The sequence below is a fragment of the Suricata suricatta genome, chromosome 7, assembly GCF_006229205.1.
Source record: "Suricata suricatta isolate VVHF042 chromosome 7, meerkat_22Aug2017_6uvM2_HiC, whole genome shotgun sequence".
Classification (NCBI taxonomy): domain Eukaryota; kingdom Metazoa; phylum Chordata; class Mammalia; order Carnivora; family Herpestidae; genus Suricata; species Suricata suricatta.
In genome coordinates, this window is record NC_043706.1 from 49,012,974 (window position 1) to 49,035,473 (window position 22,500).

Sequence of the window (22,500 nt, forward strand, 5' to 3'; positions counted from 1 at the left end):
ACACAGAATCTGAAGCAGGCTCCAGGATCTGAGCTGTCAGCAAAGAGCTCGATGTGAGGCTCAAACCCATGAACTGTGAGATCATGACCTGAGCCAAAGTTGGACGCTTAACCAACTGAGCCACCCAGGTGCTCCTCAACCGTTGTATTAAAATTGCATTTTAAATGTTATGAATGCTTGAACAGTTCTAACTGCAAGGGAATACAGATACATAAGTGGTCAAAAGACAATCTTGTTTGTCATCTGTGATTTTCGTTGTTAGTAATGAAAAATGGTGGTTTAGGCCTTTTCTTTTTTTCTTTTGGCATTTGCTTTGTTCTATCCAAGTGCTCAGGATTCACTTGATGGAGCCCTCCTAACAAAGGGAAGAGACACAGATTACAGCCCTGTAGAGCTCAAGTCCTCTGACTCTTCCCCTAGCTTCATAGGGGAATTGACCCTTGAGTAGAGTTTTCAAGAATGAGATGGAGACTATAAAACAGAGGTGGGCTTGGTTAGGTCTGAAAGAAGTTTCTTGGAGGAGAGACTGGAAGAATGCAAGAAACTGGTATTGGGGGGGGTTTGAGTAGAGCTAGGCAGAAAGTGCAGGCTGAGGCTGTTTCTCCTCCTGAGGGAAGGGGCCTGAAGTTCTTAAAGTTCAAAGCCTAGTGTACTGTGCAGTTCTAACTAACCCTGCTTTCTCCGCAGCTACTGCTGAGTCCCAGGATCAGTGCACGAGACCCAGGCTGATCACCAGGGAGGCTCCCTGTTGGGCTGTAACAAACCAAGCAATTAGGTCCTCTCAGCTTAGGGGGAAAAGAGGCCAGAGGCGGGTGGAGAGCAGATACACCAAAATGAGTGGGATACAGCAGCTGCCTGAGTGGGACTCCCACATGGGACACGTTAACAAAGGAGTCAGAAGTGTCTCAGAAAGCTAGCTAGAGGGGACAGCGGAAACAGGTCCAACTTGGACACTCATTGCACAATGAGAAAAAGCCACATCTGGCGTTGTGTGGCTGGGGGTTCTTAATCTGGACCTTGGAGACATACAGATAATTTGGAGAAACAGTGGGGCTTCGATAAAGCATGAAATATGCCCTGCCTCTCAGAGGCACATAAGATTTTTGTATTTGCTACTAAGGATAGAGGTTTACAATGGTGAGTAACTAACACACACTAAGCTGTTTTCTATTAACTGAAATTTTATTTCTGAGCCTCACCACTGACAGTAATTTCAGGTAATACCTAATTTAATACATAAAGGCTAAAAGGCTTGCCATAAAGCCCTAGACGTCCAATCTCAAATATACCAATGTTCAAATACACTTCCAATCAGGGATCCAGAACCATTTTCCCAAATTCATGAGGTAACTCAAAGTAATGCCATGTCTCTCCTTTTAACTTCCTTGCCATTGAACGCATTAACTATAAACAAGTCTAAACTTTTCTACATTTTAAACTCTGTTTCACAGTTTTAAGACAGTTATTTTCCTTCTTCTGGTAATTTTAAAGTTATAGGGACTCTCCCCCTTTTACTTCCTTGTTACCTCCCTTCTTTCAAGATTTTTCTTTGTCTCCTGTGACAGTTAATTTTATTTGTATTAGTCTAGAACTTGCCAAGGCAGCTGTGAATTCACGCCACAGGACTAAATAAACACAAATATCAGTGACTACATATTTATTTTCTAAATTCCTTACAGACCCAAAAATGTAGATAAGCAGAAGGGTAAATAAAGATGAAGAATCATGACCCTGCCAACTGTGTGACCACAGGCAAATGGCTCCAGCTCTTGGGACATTTCTCTGAAATGAGGGGCCCACCTGGGATCCATCCCCTCTGCACTTTGTTCTGTCATAAAACCCCATGACTACCCTCCTAGGTTTTAAAATTCAATGGAATATAAATGCCAAGTGAAAAAAAAACACAGTAGGTAAAATGAAATGAAAACATTGACAAAGGTTATGTTATAGTGATATTATTGATGGGGTTGTGTAAATACAGGAACAAAAGTCACACAAACATCAAATGTAAATAGCATCTAACTTGGGAGGTACTAGGGCTTATTTTAAACTCCGACAGATCTGATTTGGGTATATTTTTTAGAAAATCAATTTAAGGAATGATTTTTTTTTTTTAGACACTTAAAAAATTTTTTTTTTACGTTTATTCATTCTTGAGAGAAGGAGACAGAGCACAAGCGGGGGAGGGGCAGAGAAAGGGAGACACAGAATCCCAAGCAGGCTCCAGGCTCTGAACTCCCCACACAGAGTATAATGTGGGGCTCAAACCCACGAGCTGAGCCAAAGTCGGACGCTTAACCAACTGAGCCACCCGGGTGCCCCCAAGGAATTACTATTATTACTGCTCTATGTACTCACTCTAAATCAGGAGTGAACTGTTTTCCGACTGTACATTTCTCAAGTCTCTTATCCAGTGCTGAGACTGCTCAATGTCTTCTCTAGTTCTCATCAAACTCTCAGGGAAAATCTGTGTTTCCTACTACGGTGCTTCTGGAACCCTCCAAGTTCAGTCTCCTGCACATAGCAGCAATTTATACAATACTTTGCTTCCCCTCTTTACCCAAGAATTATCTGTTTAAGAGAGGTGAAATTATGAGGTTATAGCTCTATCTCCAGGGCTTGGGAAACATATAAGGCAGATCCTTAACCACTAGAAGATTTAATAATCTTAAATATTTTTTCCTCTAGAATACTGTTATGCATAATAATAAACTCTATAAAAGCTTTCTTAAAGAAAATGACTGTATTATCTATCAATTATGGGAAAGTAAACAGTTCACTCTGAAAAACCTGCCGTACGCACCCAGACACGCTCTTGCACACAACCACACGCAGAGGTGAAGAGGCCTGAGGCTGATGGAGTGCATGCTTTCCTCTAAGCACTGATTTTAAGATTCATCCTGATTTCTCACCTCCCTCTCCTCCCCCTTATTTCTTCTTTACTACCCATTGGAGTATTAAGGTCACCATCAAAAGTTAAAAATTTAAATGGGAGTGCTTGCAAATGTTTATGTATGGCTTAATTCCTCACCCAGAGATTTAGTAACAGTTTTGTGTTGTGAGGCATTTCGTTGCAAGCCTGAAAGATGAAGTCCCTCCCCTAAAAATGTACAGACACTGTGCTTTCCCTTGGAGGGGAGCTTCCCTCCCCAGCTTTGAAGGCTTATTACATAACAGTGGAAAAGAGGGAGGACCTCAGTTTTGATGCCAATCTCTTTCCTTTCTACTTTGGCTACAATGTTAGCCTTTGAGATCATCAAATAGGGCTTTCAACATCCCAGTTACACGGAAAGAAATAACTTGGGCCAAACTTACAGACCAGTCACATCCTAAACGCAGATCTCACTAGCCTCTCAGTTTTTGAAAAATAACTTGTCAAATCTCAAACCTATTTACAGTAATCAGATCAGGCGAGAGGCTGACTTGCCGTAAAACACTGAACACAACTGCCACCCACTTCCTTCCTCCCCACCTCCAAAGGAGAATCCTGCATTTATTAAATGTTCCATCATAAAATGTTCACAGATCTGTCTTTTTCACATTTTGTTCATTTGCCGTCCTGTACTCTGCTTGCATAAAAGTATTTCTGAAAATATTCAAGTCTGAATATAATAGGAAACATAACCAAAGAATCAATAGTCATGGCTTCTATTTTAGATGTTCTAAAAGGCATATTCATACAAACAACTCTTGCATTTTGAAAAATCAATTGTAAAACATACTCAAAATGGAGTGAACGTATTTGTTCTCCGGGGGCGCCCATCCCACTCCCGACAAGCTGCCCTTCTTCATGTAGGTACACAATTCAGGACAGTGACCTGAGCACACTGAAGGAAGAGACCTACCTCACAGAACATATAGAGAGACAGCAATGTGAGGCCAAGGTTATACACCACTAAAATACCCCGGCAAGAGAATGGCTGCCTATTCTTCATGTATTTTGGTCCCAGCCATACAATTAGTAAGTATATGACAGAGCAAATAAAAGTAGGTATGTAATTGTCCAGAAGAAACCATCCTTTTACTCTGGTATCTGGAAAATAAGAAGAAAAAAACATACACTGATTAATAAGGCAGATATAAAACCACAGCTTTTTTCAAACATTAAAAATCTTCTCTCCCTATAATTTTGTAACAGTCAGCTAATACTCAAGCTCTGAATGCCAGCAAAGCAGCTGGAAGATGAAGCGGGAGTTTTCAATATCTGTCATACAATATGCAGCTCCTTGTTACATGTTCTGAATAATAACATGTATATCATGCATGGCTTTTATGTAAAAAAAAAAAGAAGAAGAAGAAAGAAGAAGAAAGAACAACAAAAAAAAGTCTTTTCCAAAGCATCTGAAAAGAAAGCAAGGGGAAAGCTAACATTTCTACTAACTGTATTTATGGACCAGATCTACTGAATGATGCACAGACAGAGTAATGAAACTCCAGAACTGGTGGTCTGTGAGCTCCGAAGTCCTGTCTTAGGGCAAGGGTCTGCCCAGCATGTGCAGACACAGAGAAAACGTGCTATGTATCCAGCTTAGCCACGATTACTGACTAGAAAGGCAGCATCTGCTAGGAGTGCAATGGTCAACAGCAGAGGGGACAATAGTCTTAAAGAAAAAAAAAGACAAAGCAGCAATGACAGTGAAGTGACTATTTAAAAAACCATGTGAGCAGCAGAAGCTCGAGAGGGAAGAACTATGCTGATTCGGGGGTGGGGGTGGCTACAGGTGCAGGAGAGACCTCCCTTCTCCTCCCACCCCTTCTCCTCAGCAATCTGACAGCCTCTCCTTGGATGGGGGTAAACTCCCTGGCAGCCAGACCCCCTAGGTGTTAATCTGTCCCCTGCAAGAGTCAACTTCCACCTATGGCCAACTCCCAGAAAGCCACTTCTGCTGCATGTTCCCGTCTGCACGCTGCTTTGTTGAGCCCCCAAAACCTATCACTCCTCAATCTGATCTGCCCTCCGAGGCCACCGACCTGGGAGCTCAGACTCACATGCAGTTTTCACCTCCTGCATCCTCAGACAAGCAGCAGCTAGTGGGGACAGTCTCTGTCCCTTCTTGGACCTCCTGACTGGACCATGCTGCTACTTCTCCAATGCTTTTTCTTTTGATCTTGAAGGAGAAGCACTGTCCATTTGGGGAATGGAGGGTCAGTCTCCTTTCTTGCAGACATCCTAAATTCTCCCGAGGTGTCTCTGTCATGCTCCTCCCTTGGCTTCAGAGGGAGATGCCCTCCACCCTCTCCCCACTACTTATGCTAAGGTGGTGGAGTGGGTTACCACAGTTCTGCTGAACTGGTAGTTCTTAGAAGTCCTGCAGGGAGGTGGCTGGCCCACAGTGAACTTGGGAGGAGATTTGTATCACCTTTTGTTTTCAGCTCTAGGCCCTGGCTGTCAACAGAGAGAGAGCAAGTTCCCACTTAGCAACTAACATCAGACTGTTACATATATGTGTGTGTAAGCATATAACCCAAACAGAATAAATGCACACACAAAAACCTTTCATTTCCTTTTTTTTTTTTTTTTTTTTTTTACACCTGGCTTTTTAAATTTTTAAGGCCGTATCTGCAAGTATCCAGCCTCCTTCCATACTGCCAAGTGCTACCAGGGTGGCTGCCACCACCGTGCCCCTGGGCAGCAAATCTTTTAGGGATCTAGCCAACCGTGGTAGACCTCGCCCACTCTCTGGTGACTTGTTCAGACACGGGCATGTGAAGCAACTGTGGCCACTGAGCTTTGAGGAGATGGCAGCTGGGTTATGGGTTTCCTTCTTCTTGCAAGCATGCAGATATATGGCGTCTTCCCTCCTCCTCCTCCGCAGGTGCTGTGGTCATCCCGTAACCATGAAAGGCGGAGGGATTTTTCCCAGGACAGAACTGCTGATATACTGAGAATGCGAAGTACAAAATGACTGAACAAGAGTCCTGGGTCCCTGAAATAACTCAGGAGTTGCTCAATGTAAACGGATCATTTTGTTACTGTTTCCGCCATTTAAAGTCAGACTTTTTTTGTCCCATAAAGGTGAAATAAGGCATTATCTCAACACAAGTATATATAAAATGATCTAACTTGGTTTTGCTCTTTTGGTTGTATGCTTACTTACTTAATCAGTCCCCTACTGTTGTGCATGTACATTATTTCCAGTCTTTACAAGCAATGCTATAAAGGAATATCCTTATTCACATCACTGCAATAAAGGATCAAGTCTCAGGAATCAAATAGTTCAGTCAAAAGGCATGTGCTTTCTAATTTCAATAAAGACACAATTACCCTCCCAGAGGTCATATCAATTAGGCTCTTTCTTTACACCCTCGCATTTCATCTCTACCATACTAAGAGCTGACGTTTCTTTTCTTTTCTACTTTAAAGATTGTAAGTGAAACAATCTTTTCCTTTGTTTAAAAGTTTTTGCAGTTTTTTAATGACTTTTTCTGTAAACCTATAAAGTTCCTTCTTTATAGGTACATCAGGAGATATTACAGATGACATTCAAAGAACACAATATGGAGCCGATTTACTTCCTTAAAGGAAACAAATGACTGAGTATAAAAAGTGAGATCAGGTGTATGTGTTTACCCGCTGATGGGATACAACATGAAAGGACAGCAGTAGGCCCTTAAAACTGTAAAAGGGGGGAGTTTTAAGCCACCCCAGGAGTGCATTTTGGAAACCAGTTCCAGCTGGAGACTCACAAGAATTGAGGAAAACACACACCAACAATGGTGAAGTGTGCAGCACCCCCAGGCTACAAGCTGTCCGCATAATTTGCTCTCCAGCTACTGTCAGCAGAGGGTCACAGCAGCTGTGTTTCCAGGGGACACTGTGCTGCTTCAAGACTGTCACAGGGCTTCTCCGAGCCCCTTGTTATCAGGGACAAAGGGTTGGTCGTATCACAGAAGACGTTAATGTTTTCTAGAATCCCTTCATGCAATATTTATAAGTGCCTGTAAGGGGAAGGGAGCAAAACCAAAAACCACCTTACCTCGGGGGCCTAGCAATGCCTTGAAATAGGTACTAAGCGATGCATCAAAATTTTCCATTTTAAAACCTATTAAGAAAAATAGACATTGATTAATCTCTACTCAAAATGCTTTTTATACAGTTTTTTCACAAAAGAACAAGAACAAATCCTTTTCAAAGATGTGCTATGGACAAGGTTATGTTCAAACTTTTTTTTTTCAATTCCCAAAGTAACTTGTGTGCTAGGTCTAATTTGGAAATCAAAAGTAAAGACAGAATCTCGTGAATTCATGTTATAAATGCAGTGCTGGTTTTCTGAACTTCTTTTCACAGTTCCTAAAAAATGCTTCCCGTGAAGCTGGAATCTCAGAGGGGAGAAGAGTGGAACTGGGCTGAGAAAGGTGGCAGACGGGAGACGATCCCATCTGGGCAAGAACCAAAGCTTGAGGAAAGACTGTGGCCAAGACGAGAAGAGCTATGTTAGGGAAAGGAAGGCCATGGTAAAGAGATAGTTTTCTCTGCTTGCTATTTGCATCAATTATTATTTAGAAATACTTCATGCCCATGAAAAAGAATTTAAATATCAAAAATAAAAAAAGAGACAGTAAAAAAAATTTCATCCCCTTGTTCCAACTACAATCCCAGAGCCCCACTGTTCAAAGGAACCTAATGGTCACTTTTCTCGGACATACCCCTAGAGACTTTTCTCTTCTGAGCACAAAAGGAATCATGCCAAACGGGTGTTTTTACAATTATGAATTTCAATCCATCAGTAGATGATTAGGTCAATGTGGCACTAATAATTTTATTAATAATAGAAATAATAATCAAGAGTGCTTTGTCCTTAGTGAGAATGAATATTTTCCTAAGTCTTCAGTGTTACTGTATTACATGAGTATGAAAATGTAAGTACTATATACTTGTTGTGATGTAAAATATATTCTTACTGTGGAGATCACGGTAAAAAAAAAAATTAAACAGAAAACAATGCTATATCAAGGAGAGTACATATCACCTGCTTGCCTTCACTCGACACATCTTGGAGATACTGTCTCACACCAGGACTTATAGATTTACCTTCATCTTCTAGGACTTTAAAGCTCCCTCCACTCCCTCCCCATTTAAGATTTACATCTATAGTATAGCTAAGCCTGGTTTCACATGCATATTGACTAGATTTTCTATACTAAAGTTAAAAGGCATACATTTTCAATTTTCCTGGTTAGTACTCTTACAGAAATAACTACAAGTATTTCACCTGCAAAGGGCAAAGGCAAAACTGGTTTTATTAACTAAGTAAGCTTTTAATAACTTAACAGTACTTCTCTTCCTTGGCTTACAACACTGAAATGTATGCATTCTTTGGCTAATTTCACAGATAAGCCTTACTTTATCCATGGACTCTAGTAGTTACAATGGAGTGGGTAGTGAGACAGCCGGCAATAGTGAGACAGAGAATCCAGCTGGGAGTAAGAAAGAAACAGGTGGAATCAGCAAGAATGCTCAGAAAGCAGTAGTTACCCGGTTCTGTTCTGACATCTGTCTTGGCTCCAGGGTGGGGGTGAGCGGGGACCATACTGATTCCCTCAACCAAATGGCTGGAAACCAGGAAGCCACCAACTCCCACATGTCCAAGTGTCAACAGTTAGGTCCCTTACTTAATAAGTACACACCACAGTACTAGGTCCCTTCTGATATTCAGAAATTAGACAGCTTTTTAACATACTGTATTCCTAAGACCATCAGACAGAACCTCCTTGGAGGACAGAACATTCTTAAAAAACCTTGAGAAGGGTGGCTGGGTGGCTTAGTCAGCTAAGCATCCAACTTCGGCTCAGGTCATGATCTTGCAGTTCGTGAGTTTGAGCCCCACGTTGGGGCTCTGTGCTGACAGCTCTCAGTCTGGAGCCTGCTTCAGATTCTGTGTCTCCCTCTCTCTCTGCCCCTCCCCCACTTGTGCTCTGTCTCTCTCAAAAACAAATAAATATTACAAACAATGTATTTCTCCCTCTCCTCCACTCAAAGTTAAAATTAAAATAAACATTAAAAAATCATGAGAACTGGTTAAGTTTTACACTTCCTAAGCAGAATTCTGCTTAAAAAGGATGCCATCCTTAAATAAGAAATGCTTTATCTATTAAAAGTCCTGCAGTTAAAAAACAATTTAACCATATCCAATTATTTTCCATCATCTTCTGAAAATCATCTAGAACATACAAGTTTTAGAAGACAAACATCATGTTTTTGTGAAATCAAAATCACTCTTCCATGGTTAGCTTTACTTGTGATGGATGGCAGGCCATGTATATTAAGGGCCCAGGGTCCCTTTTACCCCCAATCAGAGCAAACAAGCACAAACAAGTTGACTACTGGATGAATTACTTACTGATGGAGAAGCTGTCCCCCGGGGTCAAATCCACCTTCTTCCAAAACAGTTTGAAATCTAGATCCTGCTATTACTTAATGGGCATATAGCTTACAATGGAACTCATTACACACATAAAACTCAGGTATTGAGCACAAAGGGGCTGAGAGCAGGTATAGGGGCACTGCAGTAATTAGGTGGCTCAGTGCTGGGCTCTTCATCAGACAGCTTGGGTTTGAAACCCATTTTTCCACATACTAGCAGTGTGACTTGACAAGTTATTTAACCTTCTATCTATAAAGTGGGGGGAAATGTAGAGTAATTGCCTCAAAGGTTAAGAAGATCAAATGATGTAATATACATAAGAGCAGTGCCAGGCATGCAGTGAGCCTCCAATAAAGGTCTCCTACTGTATGTCTGCAATGGTTCAACTCCATAATGAATACTGCCAACCATCTGTGGCCACTCGTGCTTTTTAGGAGGGGCCTTTCATCCCTGACCCCTGGGCACTCAATACCATCAGTGAGCCCCCAGTCACCGTGACAACCCACCCACAATGTTCCCTACATGTCCTAACACCGCCAGGAGGACAGCAATGGAAGGTGGATGCGTTGATAACATCACATGAGACAGGGGCTGGTCAGTCTGAGGCATTGTCTAAATAGGGAAGACAAGGCTAAAATGAACGTACCAATCAGATACACATGTTATCAGGCACCTACCTACTACGTACGAAGGACTGCCAAATAGGGATAAACACAAGGGAGCATAACCTAGACACCCAGGACAAACTAGATGTTCATGGTGTGGAAAGAAGCCAGGTGCTATAAGCCAACACCAAAACTCATCTAGCAAACAAGCCGATGTTAGAATAATGCATACTAAAACAAGGTGTATACTTAATACCAAGCCATTAATATAACATTCAAATAACAGTATTCTCAGACCTAACATTAGGAAAATACCTGACAAAAGCAAGGGAATCATTCTAAATTTTAACCAAGAAGACTTTCAGAGGGGCTGTCACCACTTTTTCTTTTTTTAATCTTTATTTATTATTTTGAGAGAGAGAGAGAGAGAGAGAATACAAGCAGGGTAGAGGCAGAGAGAGGGAGACACAGAAATCTGAAGCAGGCTCCAGGCTCCAAGCTGAGCCCAATGCAGGGCTCGAATTCTCAGACCACAGGATCATGACCTGAGCCAAAGTTGGAAACTTAATCGACTGAGCCCCCCAGGTGTACCTCCCCTCCCCCTTTTAATGTAAGGAGGATACAGAAAAGATGGAAACAAGTAAAAAAAAGTTACAAATGACTGGAAACAGACGCATGGGGTAGAGTTGGGAGGGGGAGAACATCAGTGGTCTTGGAAACACTGAGGCCCAGGACTGGTGGCATGGCATACCGCTGTAAGACGGATGCCTAGTGGACAGTTCGATGTGACAACCCAGGCTAGCATCCCAGCAACAGAAAAGCAGCTTGCTTAAACATAAGGTAAAGTCTCAGTCCAAGAATATGGAAGCCAGCAGCAGGTTACCAGAAGAAGCTGTGAAACTTAGTATTTGGAGATATTAAAGAATTCTGTCACAAGCCATCTGTCCTGAGTAATTCCAGTCTGAACCCACGCTGCTTGGAGGCCCATCAAGCTGGCAGGCACAGGAGCACTGCTCCGTCTTTCTGGGACGGGACACCTCTACAAAAGCACACACAAGAGGTGATTTCTCACAACCAGCACCTCTGTTCTTAGACTGCACTTCTTCTGAGCTTGAGAATTCTTGTCTCAGGTTGGCAGAGCTTCTCCCAGGCTAACTTAGGAACACGCGAAGCAGCCAGCCAAACCTGCTCTGAGAGGACACGCATGGAAGGAACACGAGAGTGCTACATCACTCCTGAACCGTCTGAGGTGCAGGGGGAGGAAGGAGCGGCGGCCGGATCGTGAACCACAGGCCCACTTCTGGGCCGGACTCTGACGAGTTAAATGTTTTCCCCAAACTCTCCCCTCTCCCCATGCCCACAGCCTGACACATACAGAAACCCGTTAGACACGGTTGTTTTTTTTCACAGGTTACCAAGAGATAGTCGTCAAAGGTTTACTTTCCTTGATGACTCAGCATAAGCTCCCGGTTCCGTCCAGCCAGCTGTGTTGCCAGCATCTCCCGATGCCAAGGGCATGAAGGCCCTGAGGGATGCAGCAGGGAACAAGACAGAATTCCAGGCTGGTGGAGAAACACACGCGAGTGCGTGTGCATGCACACACACACACATGCGCGCGCGACATTATGGAAACTGAGTCTCAGCAAGAACATCATACAGCAAGGGAAAGTGGGTAGGCTCATGGAGCGGGATCTACTTTGGAAAACGCAGTTAGAGAAAGTGACAAGAGAGCAGACACGTGGGTAAACAGAGCATCAGGGCATAGGGAATTCCAGGGAAAGGGACAGGAGAATGCAAATGGCTCCAAGGCCAGCGGGTGCCTGGCTTGCTCACAGGCCGCAGGCGAGGCCAGGGGCAGGGGATGGCAGTGGTGTGGGAGACGTCCTGTCCCCCACTCCCTGCCTGGAACCCGGACCTCACTCTGTGCTGGTTCACAGAAAGCAACCACATGGCACCATTTGCAGAGAGCATGTGCCCAAAAGGCAGAGAAGAGAAGATGCCAAACCTTGATTGTGCTTGCTGCCACTGTCCCCTGATCCTCCTGGCTGAGCCTGCCTGCCAGTACCAGGCCCTTTTTCTCCTGGTCTCCCTTGCTGAGCTATCTGCCGTGCCACAGGACCAGTACAAAAGGTCTCAGGAAATGAATTCTTCGCTGCCAGGCTGGGCGGGCCCACCCTACTGGGTGAATGGGACACTTGCTGAGTGGCCTGTGGGCCCAGCTCGATGGTTTTGCACTTTTCTAAAGGAACAGGAGATGCAACGAGTCCTACAAAACCTGACATTTTGTCTAGTGATCCTGGGAATGGCAAGACCCAGTTTGCATAAGACATCCAACTGTACTGCCAGGTCTGCAGCCTGTCCCCTGTCTTCCAAGCCACCCGTGGGCCAGAGACATCACTTCTCAATGACCCGAGTCACCCTGCTGGCAGCTTGGGCAAGCTGGGCCAAGTGGGAACACAATTGTACTAGCAGGGACCAAGCCCAGGCACTGGGCCCATGGAAGAGGAGCTTGGGTCCTAAATGAAGCAACAGAATAAGCCATTCTTTTATCTGGCTGGTTCCCTACAGACAGGAAAAGGGCATGGTCAGCACCTCTGAGGAACCAGATCACACTGAGTTCAAGCCACGCATCGCTTCCCCGTCCTCTGTAACCCTAAGTCTCTGATGCCCACTCAATCTACGGGGCTTCCCAGAATTACACGTCGTGACGGGGAGAAATAGGACCCGTTAAAAAAAAATTCCAACCATAACAGTATTCAAAGTGTTCAACAGTTCCTAGGCCACACATAGAAAACAAGGACACTAAAAATGGGTAAGGGTAGGAAACAGAGGCAGGTAAATTATAATAGATTTGAAAGAATTCTTCTTTTATGCACATTTTCCAAAAGACATCCTGAGTTGAAAGCCACTTCCCCTATCAAATTCTGACATGTCTTTGGTAACCATGAAACTGTATTATAATTGTGCCTCACTGTAAGTATTTCACTAAGGAAATTGATTAATTGGGGCTGGCCACTCTCCATAAATGACTATATTGTAAGTGGGTGTGAGAGTTTAACACACCTGTACCTGAATCAAGTATTAACTCTGGGTCCTGGGGCAATTTCCTCTCACATATTTGAAGAGTTTTAGGATTGAGATGAGTGAGCCACAGGCCTGAACGTAAGAGAAAACATAGGAACTACCACTGCACAAAATGCAGAAACTTGGACATACTGGCGTAAGCAGAACACAAAAAGACAAAAATGGCATCCTCCAAAGAAGCCTTGCTTATGTGGAAAATCCACCTGTCAGCTTCCTCCATGACAGGTGTATGCCCAGGTGAATCACCTGCGTGAGGTTAAATAAGCATTAGTGTTCTCTTTGATCTAGTATCAGAGTTTGCTAGAGGCTTGTTGGGGAAAAAAAAAAGACATCACAATAAGCTTCAGGCCAATCAGTGCACCCCCTCTTTCTATTTGGCTCCCAAAAGGGGCAACAAAATGTGAGAGGATGGGGGCGGTGACAATAAAAGGGTGCTGGATTAAATAAGAGATGGTGTAGAAAGTTGCTCCCATCACAGTACTTAAGATGAGTTTTTGGTTTGATAAGAATGCAAATGCTGGGGTGCCTGGGTAGTTCAGTTGGTTAAGCGACTGTCTTTGGCTCGGGTCAAGATCTCAGGCATGCCATCGGACTCTGTGCCGGTAGCTCAGAGCCTGGAGCCTGCTTCAGATTCTGTCTCCACCTCTCTGCCCCACACCTGCTCATGCTCAGTGTCTCAAAAATAAATAAACAAAACAAAACAAAAAGAATGCAAACCCTAATCATCTTGGCTGTTTACCTCTGGAGCAGGAGGTAGGGGCAAGGCTGATCAGCAACTGCAAAGTACTAAGATCTTAGGGCAAATTGGTTTTAGAAGACAACAAGATTTTTTTAAAAAGCTAGTCAAGAAAGGTAATTTTCTAAACTCACAGCAGTAAGCTCTTCAGGGTCAAGTCTTGGGTTTTCTTCAGCTAAGGCAATGGTAGCAGGCAGCAGTCAGCTTGCTGCAAAAACTCCTTTTCCCGTGGTATCAGTGGAGTCACACTGCTTTTGGCTTAAAGATGTGTTTACTGCGATGTTTAACTACTGTTTAGTAGAACTTCCTCATCGTATCCTGTTTAATTTATTTTTTGAATTGTCACAGTTCATCTAAAAATGAGTCATTTGAGCTACAAGGATTCAGGATGAAATTTCCCTCCATTTTTTCTCCTCCTATCCCTTCATCTCTTTAACAGTCAACTTGCATTAAGCAGGCATGAGAACATTCTTCAGGTTGGCTGCCAATAACATGAAAAATCAAACAGTGCTTTAATTTGGTAGTCACAACACTGTTTCTGGAATGTAAAGAGGTTTTTCTAGGTTGGAGAAAATCAGGTACAGAATGAGAGGAGAAACATAAATGATACCTTGCTCAGAAATGTTAAAATTAAAATATTAAATATAAAAACACTGTCATAAAGGCCATAAGGGGAAGAATAGCTAAGTACTAGCAAACTTTAAGCTAGGAAAGTAAATGGACAACAGAATTCCTTTAGAATGCTGGCATTTAAATAAATAATAACTCTGGATTAAACCTTGAGAGAAATTATCTGCCACATCAACCATGGTACTGTCACTCTGCCGACACATAAATTTATGTTTATTCTTTTTTCCTGTAAAATTCCCATACTTTCTAACCTCAATGCTAAGAAATAAGAAACTCTTGTTAACACTCCGGCACAATCATGTGTCTTATCATACATCACACCCGTAGAAAGAGAACACAGTCCCATTGGGAGCTTCAGATAAATAACCGCCAAATCCAGGCACTGACATGTAGTACGAAGGACTCCTTCAGGTTAGCCACTTGGCCAAAGACAAATGGACAGGTTCCTTCTGGTATGTTTAATTCAGAGAAGGGTGGGTTTTAAATGTCTATAATCAGGTTTCCCTAGCACACAGGTAAGATCAGACAGGTTAAGAGAGAAGTGCCCATCTCCTGCCCCTTGGCTGTCCCCAGTTAATTAAGAGGTACCATTCACACCACTGCGGGAGGACAGTCATCCAAAGCGGTGGAGTCCCCCGCCCGCTTTGCTCTCCAGTGAATCATCTATGGGTCTTTCCTCCCTGCTCTCCCTTGTCTTCACTGCCAACCCCTCTCCAAGGCCCAGATCAGGTGTTACAAAGGCTTCCCCTTTGGCCTCTTATGGTTTTGCTGCCTTGACAACTCATTTAGCAACCAGCAAACTTCAACTTGGATACTTATGCTTTCAGGTATTATGGGAACATACTCTGAACTTCCTCAGGTAAAGCCCACATCCCTCAAAGGGCAAGTACTCCAAGTTTTCTATGTGTGCAATAACTATCTACTGGTGATACCTAAATGAGATAAACCTACTGCAAAATAAAACAGAGAAGACAGCATCAAGCAGTGACACACCCTGGCCCACAATGACAGCTTCCTAAAACATGGACTAAGTCCGAGGTATAGAAGTTGTTCCCCAGAGAAGAGGTCCTCAGTGCTAGGGATGTGGAGCTCTGACAGAGAGGTTCTCCTCATAAGGTGTGAAGCAAACAGTAACCAAATACCATGATGATTAACACACACACCCCCTTAAACAGCAGAGGGGGTTTCTTGAGAGAGAGAGAGGGAGAGAGAGAGAGAGGGAGGGATGGAGGGATATGTATTTTTCTACTTCTGGAAGGCAATACAAAATACACTCAATCTGAGATTTCAGATGTAGATACGTTTTTTCAGCAGTGGGAAGAGGGAGATTAACACTGTAACATATAACCTTCCAACTTTCCTCTAGGGGAATTCTCATCCTCAGCTAAAGAACCGAATGCACCATCAAGTTCAAAGTTCTTCTCCCAGTTCTCAGCAGCAGGAGGAAAGGACCCCACACACCAACCCATTTACCCAACAAGTGTTTGGAGAGGGGTTCACTGAAAAAAAAAATTACTCTTGTACAATTATTACCTTAAAGATGACAACTCCATTCTCACTTAAAACCAAAACCAGAACCGGTGATGACTTCTGCTTGGGTGAAGCACACGGTCATCAGGGAAAAGACCATGCTAAGGTACACAGAGACTACTCCGTGCTGGGGACGAAGGCCAGAGGGCTGCAGAAGGCTCAGAACTCTGCTCTCAGAGTCTTGTTGACAAAAAATAATCAATCCCCATAAGGTGGCGGTGAGAGAGCAAGGCAAAAGATCAAGTGGTGGGATCGGGTCATCCCCGTGACTGGTTTTATTTCTGCACTCCCAAAAATTCTCACAGAGGGACTGCTCTTCACTCTACCAGTCATCTGAGTTAACAAACATTTAACAAATGCCTACCAAGTGCCACACAGCACACTGCTTGTTTGGGAAGCAATACAGACATGACCCTGTCTTCTTGAAATGTACAGTACCATACAGTGTGAGGCGATCACTTCGGGGAAGCAGTGGGTAGGAGCACATGCTCTGGAGCCACACAACCTGGGTTCAAATCCCTGCTCCAGCACTTACTAGCCATGGGAGCTTGGGCAAGGGACCTCCCCTTTCCTGCCTTGGTTTTGCTATTTATAAAATAATTAACATTCCTTATATAATTAAACAAATTAATACATGCCAAATACTTAGCACAGTGAGTGCATAGCACACAATACATGTTGCATATATGTTCTTATCATCATTACAAAGACCTTTGTTACTGACCAATTTCACACTCAATTATTTATGAGAGAGGTTTTGCAAAGTCAGAAATGAGTTCCCCTCAAAGGCCACGAACAATGAAGCATGCTCATATCTACTGCTCACAGCTCGGATATTCTATATTTTGGATGGATCACATGTCGTAATGACACCTGTGAATATGGAGACTTTAAAGAGACTCTAGGGGCACCTGGGTGGCTCAGTCAGTTAAGCGTCCGGCTTCGGCTCAGGTCATGATCTCACTATTGTGGGTTCGAGCCCCACGTCGGGCTCTGTGCTGACAGCTAGCTCAGAGCCTGGAGCCTGCTTCAGATTCTGTGTATCCCTCTCTCTCTGACCCTCTCTGCTCGCACTGTTTCTCTCTGTCTCTCAAAAATAAATAAAATTTTTTAAAAAATTAAAAAGAGAGAGACTCTAGATAAATTTCTCTGAAATGTTAAGGGGATGTTGTCATAGACTCCTCTGTGAATGGAAGAAAAGTTCAGTGTTCATACCATCTTCAGTATAGAGGGGAAAGCTGTCTGTATCTGAGATGCCTTTTTTGTATGCCCAGCAACTCCCATATGGAAGATGCCCAATGAATGTATTCATTTATTACAACTAGGGAGGTAGCTGAGTTGACAAAAGTCACAGGGCTTGGGTGGAGACAAAGTGTGAAGCCAGTTTTCCTACCCTATGATCTATTGCTCTTAAAACACCCCATGTAAACTTTTACAGAAGCATGGTGACAATAGGTATAAAGATTGTCTGAGTTCATATCTATGAGAATGAGATAATTAACTTCTAGGTTTTTAAAAAAATTTTATTTATTTGAGAGAGGCCGTGAGAGAGACAGAGAGAGAACACGTTCACAAGAACAAGCAAGCACAGGGGAGTGGCAGAGAGAGTATTCCAAGCAGGCTCTGTGCTGACAGCCCAAAGTGGGCTCAAACTATGAGTGGGATACTTAACAGACTGAGCCACCCAGGCACCCCGATTAATTTTATTTTAAATAACACTATCAAGTTTAAAAAACCTCACCTATAATGGTTAGTAACAGAGGCCCCAGATACCTTCCCTAGATGGGAAGATGATGGAGGAGAGCAACAAAATCCTCCTTGCCTTTTTCATATGCCCATCAGCACCTCCATTATATCTCAATCCGTGATAAAATTATAGGCTTATATTTTAAATGACATGATTATCAGTTATACTGTAATTATCTGTTCATTTGTTCACAATCCTAATTAAGCGCTAAGCTCTTCAAGGGCAACCCTCTGATGTTCCCATTTGTTATCTCCAGAGAGCCTGGATCGATGCCTGACAGATGGCTGATTACTGGTGGAAACCATGAACGAATGAGTGAATGAATGCCTTCCTGCCTTTTAGAGTTTCATATCAGAGTCCGCAAATTCGTGTGCATCTGACAATCACCCAGGAGCTTTTAAAAAACAAAATGCTGTGGTCCCACCCCTAAAATTTCTAGCACCCACTCTTAGAAATTCTGATTCAACAGTCTAGAGACTGAGAAATTTGTCTTTTTGAGAAGTTACTGAGGTAACTGAGATGAACAGCCTTCTTTGGGAACCATTATATATATAATTGGGCTTCTGGACGCTGGTAAATCCCCTGCAGTTCTTGAACTTCTGTCACCCAGACAGTATCCATACATTGCATTACACCCAGAGAGTCTAGACAAGGACTGTGGTCTCAAGGACAAACTATTTTTCATTCTAACAAATTTTGTTACAATTCCCTGTTTGCGCTAACTCCACTCGCCAGAAAACAACAACAAAATCATTTCCTTTCAACTCATCTCTCAAGCTGAAATAGAACTCCATTAAGTTAGAGATCAGTTCTCTTATCTTTCAAACACTGTGTTACACAGTACACATCACAGATAAGCAGCATGCATTAAAGCACTCTAAACTCTCTGTGCCCAGTCTGGAATGTCTGTCAGTAAGAGAGCCCGAATCCCTACCACCACCTCCCGAGCCAGGGCAGGCATCAGTGGTGGCCAAACGTGCAAAGCTCACTGACGGCAGTGAACTTCTTGCTCACTCAGCAGGTGTTCTGGGCACACAGAAGGAAATGAGCAACTACTTGTTTAACTGCACTGAACTGGGCAGTGTGGGATGCCACTGAATGGCTGCTCCACCAGAAATCATGGTATACACCTCGCCGCACCAAATTGTGTGTACTCCTTGGAAGGGGACGAAGTGGACAATGGAAGAATGTGGACATTGGCTGATATGTGGGTTCTGGCTTGGCCCCTGTTACCATCAGTCCTATACTGAGCCATTTCTTACTGCTTTCATTATCTGGATTAGATGGTCAAGGTTCCTGGATGGCTGGGTGGCTCAGGTGGTTAGGTGTCCGACTTCGGCTCAGGTCATAATCTCACAGTTTGTGGGTTCGAGCCCCACACCAGGTTCTGTGCTGACAGCTCAGAGCCTGGAGCCTGTATCAGATTCTGTGTCTTCCTCTCTCTCTGCCCCTCCTCTCCCTGCTCATACTCTGTCTCTCTCTGTCTCTCAACAATAAATGGATGTTAAAAAACAAACCAAACAACTTAGATGGTCAAGGTTCCTTTCAGTGAATGTGGTATCTGTGAAAGGGCAGCCTTTAAGATGCCCACTCCCAAAGGATCCACTCCCAAAGGGAACCAGGGTTCTGTGTATGACCATCGGAAAATAGCAAACAGGGTGGCATGACACTGTTTGGATTAGGCTTTTAAAATCATTGTGACTTCCACGTTGGTCAGTCCCTGTGCTCCTCTGTCTCTTGTTCAGATCACCAGCCCTAGAGAAAGCCAGCTGCCCCGTTGTGAGCAGTCCTTTGGGGGAAGCCAGCATGACAAGAACCGAGGCCCTCTGCCAAAGACCACCTGAGTGAGCCAGCAGACCTCTGGCCTCAGGGGGCTTCGGCAGTGGGGGTGGGGAGGGAGTAGCCAGCACACCTTCAGCTGCTTGAGAAACCCTGAGCCAGAACCACTGGGCTAAGCCTCTGTGGGATTCCTGAACCCTGGAGACTGAGGGAGATAACGGACTGCTGGCTTCAGCTGTTCAACTGCAATAATTGCTTACTCAGCAACAGATGCACGGCTTAGAAACTAACAGGTCAGTGGGGCTGAGGGGGGAGGTTCTGCAACACCGACTCTCCTCCTTCCCTTCCCTGTTGGTTATGACACATGCTCAAGGCACCAACTGGCAGCGTGGCCCTTAAGAATGAATGCTGCCCTCACCCTGAATTGGAACCGATAAGGAAATGAAAAGGTTTGTTATCTGAAGTATAGAATTTGGTTATGAAAACAATATGATACTTTTGTTACTGACCTGTGGCTTAACAAACAAGGAAGCTAACATTTTTTTTATTACTGTGCACCCAGCTTTTCATTAGGAATTATCCTTATGTTTTCGACGAGGAAACAAAGTTCAGAGAGTTTAGGTGACTTGGTCAAACAACAGACAGAGAGACATTTACCTATCTGCAGGTTTTAGAACTGGGGATGGCCTACTGTCCTGGTTATTGGAATTCCAGGGTTTCCTGAGATACAAAGCAAGTGGGAAAAAAGAGCCAAAAAAGTCCCAAGCACACTGAGAAGAGCTGATTACTATATCCACATCCTGGGCTCTTTGCAAATCACCATGCAGTTGATTTTTTAAGTACATTTTAAAGCTATCATTTTGCCAGCTTATGACCTGCAAAATCTATTTTGAAATGTCACCTATGAAAATGAAAACCACAAACCTTTCTATGTCTCACAGTATGCAAGTCTGGTTTTTTTCTGTAAAAAAATAAAATTGCTGTTCTTATGACACAATACAGCACAGCCATTTTTCTACAGAAGAGTTTCTGCGATCTTCTCTTTCAAAATAGCCGCTGAGTCCAGGAATGATGGGTCAGTCCTTCCCTGGGGCTCCCTCGGTCCTCTCGCCCTCTGGCATGGCTCAAAGAGCTGCCAGCCACCCTGGGCAGGCCCCTTCCAGAGCTGTATACACAGGTCAAGTGCTCTGGCAGAAGGGGAAGGCAGGTTCACAGTTTCCTCTCCTACAGAAGCCCAGAGACAGCCAGCTGGCACCACTGAGAACATCAGCATCGGTGGTGTGCGAAGGGTTTTCATATGTCAGGAGGGCCACCTGTCAGCAAGTCAGCACTGCTCAAAGAGTGCTGGCCCTGTTCCTCTTAGGAAGATCCATGTAACCCAGCAGGACGGCGGTATACATAAAGACAGACAATTACAGATATGGCAAGGGTATGAAGGATACGGAGAAACTGGAACACTCATACACTGCTGGTGGGACTGTCAGCTGTACGCGAGCTGTGAAAATAATTTGGCAGGTCCTCTAAGAGTGAAACTCAGATGTACCTTACTATCCAGCAATTCTACCTCTAGGTAGACACCTACGAGAAATAAAAACATATGTCTGAATAAAAACTTGCACACAAGTAAATATTCAAACAGTGGCATTATTTATAACAGCCTGAAAATGGAAACAACCTGAATGTCCACCAACTGACGAATGAACAAAATATAGTACACATCCATACAATGGAATGTTATTTGGCAATAAAAGGAAGTACTGATACACACACACTACAACATGATGAACCCTGGAAACATTACGCTAAGAGTCCAGACAAAAAGGTTACATATTGTACAACTTCATTTACCTGAAATATCAAGAGTCGGCAAACCTGTACAGATAGAAAGTATGCTAGTGCTTGCCCGGGGCTGGGGGAAGAGTAGAGGGAGTGAAAAGTGCTGGCGCATATAGCATTTCTGAGGTAATAAACATGCTCTGGAATTAGATGCACTTAAAAAAAAAGTTTAAAAAAGGTGAGAAACTTAAAAAAAAAGACTTTAAAATTTTGCATACTCAAGCCCATTTCTCTAGATTACTGAGTCTTCAGAGGAATGAAAACCTATGTTCACACAAAAACCTGTATCTGGTCACAGCAGTGCTTTCACTACAGCCCCAAACTGGAAAAATCATACCATGAACATTACTCAGCAATAAAAAAAAGAGCACTCTATTGATGCACATTAACAACCTGGGTGAAATTCCAGAGAATTAAGCTGAGTGAAAATTGCCAATCCATTTACATAGTAATTCTGAAATGACCAACTTACAGAGGTGAAGAAGGGATGAGTGTCTGCCTGGGGTTAGAGATGGTGCAAAGGCAGGAGGGAAGCAGATGCGGCTAGAAGTCTGTATCTTGACTGTGACAATGTCAGTATCCTGCTTGTGACATGAGACTACAATTCTACAAGGGAAACTGGGAAAGGGGTCCTTGGGATCTCTCACTATTTCTTACAACTGCTTAGGGATCTAGAATAATCTCAAAATAAAAAGTTTAATTAAAAAAAGAAAGACCCACAGAAGTAAGAAAAACAAACCAATACATAAGACTAAGCTTTTTGATTACAAAAAAAAATTCAAACATCATCTGCTATACCCCCACCCAATCCAATGACACATGGCTCTGACTTTCTGACATCTATAACAGTAAAGGAAGGTTTGTCCTGGAAGAGAACTGTATGAACTATGATTCCATTCATGAAAGATTAATCCTTGACCTAAAGACTGATATTTTAACTTAAGTTTTTCAGTCTAATAGAGCTTCTCAGCAAATGCCTATTTATATCCAGACTACCCAGGCAATGGGGAATACTTTCTTAAAATATTTTATTTAGTTTTGAGGAGAGCGCAAATTGGGGAGGCTTGGAGAGAGGTGGGGACAGAGGATCCAAAGCAGGTTCTGCACTGAGAGACTGACAGTAGTGAGCCCAATGTGGGGCTCAAGTTCACCAACCTCGAGATCACAACCTGAGCCGAAATCAGATGT

General features: G+C 43.4%; 1 protein-coding gene across 6 annotated transcripts in view; it reads right to left on the bottom strand.

Annotated features, from left to right (window-relative positions):
• The window catches only part of ELOVL5 (ELOVL fatty acid elongase 5), a 76,044-nt gene that overhangs the window by 19,335 nt on the left and 34,209 nt on the right, over window positions 1–22,500 (bottom strand). For 5 of the 6 annotated variants that reach the window (XM_029945652.1, XM_029945653.1, XM_029945654.1 and 2 more), the window contains 2 exons: window positions 6,978–7,043; window positions 3,846–4,033 (listed from right to left, as the gene is read on the bottom strand). In XM_029945652.1, coding sequence (XP_029801512.1) covers window positions 3,846–4,033; window positions 6,978–7,035 — 246 coding nt within the window. In that variant the 5' untranslated portion in view covers window positions 7,036–7,043. Of the gene's footprint in view, window positions 1–3,845; window positions 4,034–4,989; window positions 6,488–6,977; window positions 7,044–22,500 lie in introns of those variants that run through there. The other variant, XM_029945658.1, reaches the window with a different exon arrangement.